At 49.6% G+C, this 4,273-nt stretch overlaps 1 protein-coding gene across 1 annotated transcript; it reads right to left on the bottom strand.

Moving 5' to 3' along the window:
- Positions 1-3,195: 3,195 nt before the first annotated feature.
- Positions 3,196-3,768, bottom strand: LOC143432412 (uncharacterized). Its single transcript, XM_076909100.1, is given in 2 exon segments — positions 3,196-3,303; positions 3,436-3,768. Coding segments are annotated over 2 exon segments (441 nt in total).
- Positions 3,769-4,273: the final 505 nt, after the last annotated feature.

Below are 4,273 nucleotides of genomic sequence, written 5' to 3'. Positions count from 1 at the left end.
TTGTGGAAGGTGATTTAGGAAGACGTTCAGTTTCAAAGTCTTTATTGCTCTTTTCCTTTCCAATGTAATCGCCTTCACTGCCAACTGTATACTATACCCAAGAGAACACGGTTAAGGAAAAACGTGTCCTTTTGGAGAAATTTTCCCCACTTCCGTGTGGGCTCTTTCCCACGCGCACTTGGGTCTGCCTTATGTCACCCGCTCAAGACGAGCAGGAAATGACTTAAACCAGACCCCAGATGCCAGCACTTCTATGCACATCATTATGCTTTTATGCTTCTACACTTCAAAAGAATGTGAATTCTGCAGATCCATGCAACGGGAGGGCGATTCGTCGTCTCTACGTGTCAAAGCAATAGAGATACAATACTCCATGCAATGCGGTGACGCATCTCATTTCACCATTTAAAGTAAGCTGTAGTCTTCAATGCATAGCATTACACTTATCTGCGTCTACACATTAAATGTATGTGAATTCTACACAATTATCTTACTTCAAAACATTGCAATGGGATACACCATCGCATAGCATGGAGCATTGGAACTCCGTTGCTTTGACGCGCAGATATTATGAAGCGCCCTACCGTATCAAGGAACTGTAGAATTAACATACCTTTGTAGAAGCAGATAAGCATATTGCAATGCATAGAAAATTGCAGTTTATTTACTTTGAGACGCTGAAATGTAATACACCATCGCATTGTATGGAGCATTAGAACTCAAATGCTTTGATTCGCCGACAGTATCACGCTCCATGCCGTCGCATGGAACTATAGAATTCACATTCTGTTAAAGTATGAAAGCAGATATGCATAATACTATGCTCAGAAGATTACAGCTTATTTACTTTGAAACGCTGAAATGAGATGTGCCATAGCATTGTATGGAGCATTAGAACTCTGTTGCTTTGATTTGTAGACACTATGAAGACCCATCCCGTTGCACGGAACGGAAACTTCAGGAGAGGTGTGTCAGCTCGTAGCTCAGAATTGTTTAGACGTCCTGCTATTGCAGGAACCATACGTTAGAACGCTGGGCTCCAGTCACACCGTGAGCGGTTCAGGAATCGGAACGAGGGTGGCGACCGTCGGCTCACAATACCCGTGGGCGGCGGTTGTCGTTTGCAACCCTCGATCGAAATGGTCTTTGTCTCGCAGCTTAGCACCCCGCACTGTGTTTGCGCGGAGGTGCGATATCGAGAGGCACCTCGGGTTCGAGATCCTGGGTGTCCAGGAAGTACCCATCCCCACCTCCTCGTGGTGGAACCTGGGCGCCGGGCTTGCCCGGTGGCTAACGGGGCTCTGGGGCTACCATATCCAATCGAATTAATTTAAGACTCGGAGGTTTGGTGCATCAACGATTGCCCAAAATAGTCCGAATCCTTTTCGTAGAGCAAAAATGAATAGACTGAGCAGGCAGTCTGGAGCATCTATAAATTTGGCCAAACTGATGCTTAATAATTCAAAAAGGGTCAGAGTGAGCGTGTTCGCGTACACGTAGCGAGTTCGCCTCCCCGAGGTTCCCCGTGGGTACTCCGGCGGTTAGGATTCGTCCTCTCCGACGGAGTAGCTGAAGGACTCGCCCGGTGGGAAAGGCGCCCCGGCACATCTGGATTTTTCCATCGCCCGTTTCAGTGAGGTGGGAGTACCCTGGGAGGTAGAGGCTAGATTACGTCGCGTATACCCGTCTGGGTGAAGAAGCACGCCTGATCACCGTCCTGGTGTAGGGCAGACAATAAATCGAGAGGCACCTCAGGCACGAAGTGGTGTTTCGTTCCCTGAGGGGGAAGAGGCTCTTAGTCTCGTTAGATGCCAATTCTCATGGGGGCCACAGAGCACAGACGATAGAGGAGCTCAATTCGAGGAGCTCATTCGAGCGTTCGGCATGGAAGTTGTGAACAACGTTGAACAGCCGCCTACCTACTGGTCGACCAGGGGTTCGTCTTTTATCGATGTTACTCTAGTGTTGCCATCCATGCTCCCCTTTGTCCAGGGCTGGAGGGTCAGGAGCGGCTGGGTAAACAGCGATCATAACGCCATAAATAGCGGGCTGAGAGTGCCGAGAGCCGATGCGGCGGGACGGGGCGAAGCGAGCACTCGGTTCGACACTCGTCGGACCGATTGGGAGCTCTTTTCCGAACGCCTGACCGATCAGTCTTGATCGAGGCTCGAAACCTTAAGGTTCGAGTCTATGGCAGAAGTCGAAAGGATGGCAGCAACGCTCGCAGAAGTCATTTCCGATGCCTGTGCCGCATCAATGCCACGAAAAAGAATTTTTAGGAAGTCCAACCCGTGGTGGACCCGCGAATTAAGGAAACTAAAGAAGTTCGTGTACCGTCTACGGGGAAAGAGACGAGACCCGTCGTTATGAAAAACTACGAAAATATCGCACTTCTTTGCGAGAATACATTAGGAAGGTGAAGCGGACGAAACTCGAAAGCTAACAGCAATTTGCAACGTCGGACGGGAAATCGGGGCCCTGGAGTCTCGTATATTAACTCCAGACGAAAAAACTCCGAGTCGGGAGAGTACTCAGTACCCTCTGGCGGGCTAGCATCGCCATAGGTTCTGAACGGGCTTCGAAGCGGGCGACGAGGCGGTGCCTGCAAGGTTCCGTCCTCGGCCCTGCTTGCTGAAATCTCATGTTCGACGATCTCCTGCGGTCACTCGAGACCACAGTTGAGAATAGGTTTGTCGCCTACGCGGATGATTTCATCGTCCTCCTGGGCGGTAATAGTAGACGCGAAATTGAAAATCAAGGTCAAAAAGTCATTGACCAGATTCTCCAATGATGTAGCTCGGCGTATGGCCTTGTGGCGTGGTAACAGACTCGCGCCCTCTCCCGGGGGCGCAACACTATCAACACTAATTCATTCAAATCGTAAAACAAAATTGACACAGAGTCAAGACAGAAAAGATCTTCTTCTCACTGCTAAAGTGTTGATGGAGAACACACTCAGTGCATGGGCGGATGTTATAAGAGATGGCTTATAGCAAATGACGAAAATGTGGTGCATGTCCTGCCCCTACTGGAAGCTCTGGCTAGCCGAGAGGTAGGTCCAGGTTGAAAGATTTTGCATATGCCCTAGTAGACGAGGTAACATATTCGAGCCCTCTTCCGAGGTCGGATTTATAATAGCCCTGTCCCTATCTACTCTCTAGCGAAACCACTGCCAAGGGAACGGGCTTGGAAAAATTAGCGGGGAAAGAAGACCCTGTTGAGTTTGACTCTAATCTGGCATTGTAAGGAGACATGAGAGGTGTAGTATAAGTAGGAGATGGTAATATCGCCGGTGAAATACCACTATTTTCATCGTTTCTTTACTTATACAGTTGGGCGGAGCGCGTGCGCTGGTGTTTCAACCCGGTTGTCACGGAATTCTTGAGTCAAATGTATACGAGTGACGTGTGGTCTACGACTGATCGCCAATTATACTCCCGCGTGATCCGATTCGAGGACATTGCTAGGCGGGGAGTTCGACTGGGGCGGTACATCTGTCAAAGAGTAACGTAGGTGTCCTAAGGCCAGCTCAGCGAGGACAGAAACCTCGCGTAGAGCAAAAGGGCAAAAACTGGCTTGATCTCAATGCTCAATACGCATAGAGACTGTGAAAGCACGGCCTATCGATCCTTTTGAAGAATTTTCCGGCTTGAAGAATTTTCAGAAAGAGGTGTCAGAAAAGTTACCACAGGGATAACTGGCTTGTGGCGGTCAAGCGTTCGTAGCGACGTCGCTTTTTGATCCTTCAATGTCGGCTCTTCATATCATTGCGAAGCAGAATTCGCCAAGCGTCGGATTGTTCACCCGCTAACAGGGAACGTGAGCTGGGTTTAGATAGTCGTGAGACAGGTTAGTTTTACCCTACTGATGACTAATCGTTGCGATAGTAATCCTGTTCCGTATGAGAGGAACCGCAGGTTCGGACATTTGGTTCACGCATTCGGTCGAGCGGCCGGTGGTGCGAAGCTACCATCCGTAGGATTATGCCCGAACGCCTCTAAGGCCGTATCCTTTCTAGTCAAAGGAGGCAACGATATCTCTAGGAGTCTCGAGTGGGTCGAAAGGCTCAAAACAATGTGAATCTACTAGGTGGTCGGTCGTGTCCGCGCGGTCGATCATCGTACCAGCCCGAATTTGTCGTACAGGCGTCTTTGGATCCGTCGTCGGGATTTCGCCGAACGATGGCCACGGCGCTCTAACGATTGATCACGGGTACACCAATTTCGACGTCGAGACATGGAATCGCCTGTAGAAGACTTAGGTCCCTGGCGGG

Source organism: Xylocopa sonorina, unplaced genomic scaffold (genome assembly GCF_050948175.1).
Source record: "Xylocopa sonorina isolate GNS202 unplaced genomic scaffold, iyXylSono1_principal scaffold0164, whole genome shotgun sequence".
In the NCBI taxonomy this organism is placed as follows: Eukaryota; Metazoa; Arthropoda; class Insecta; order Hymenoptera; family Apidae; genus Xylocopa; species Xylocopa sonorina.
This window is presented reverse-complemented; position numbering and strand designations above follow the sequence as displayed.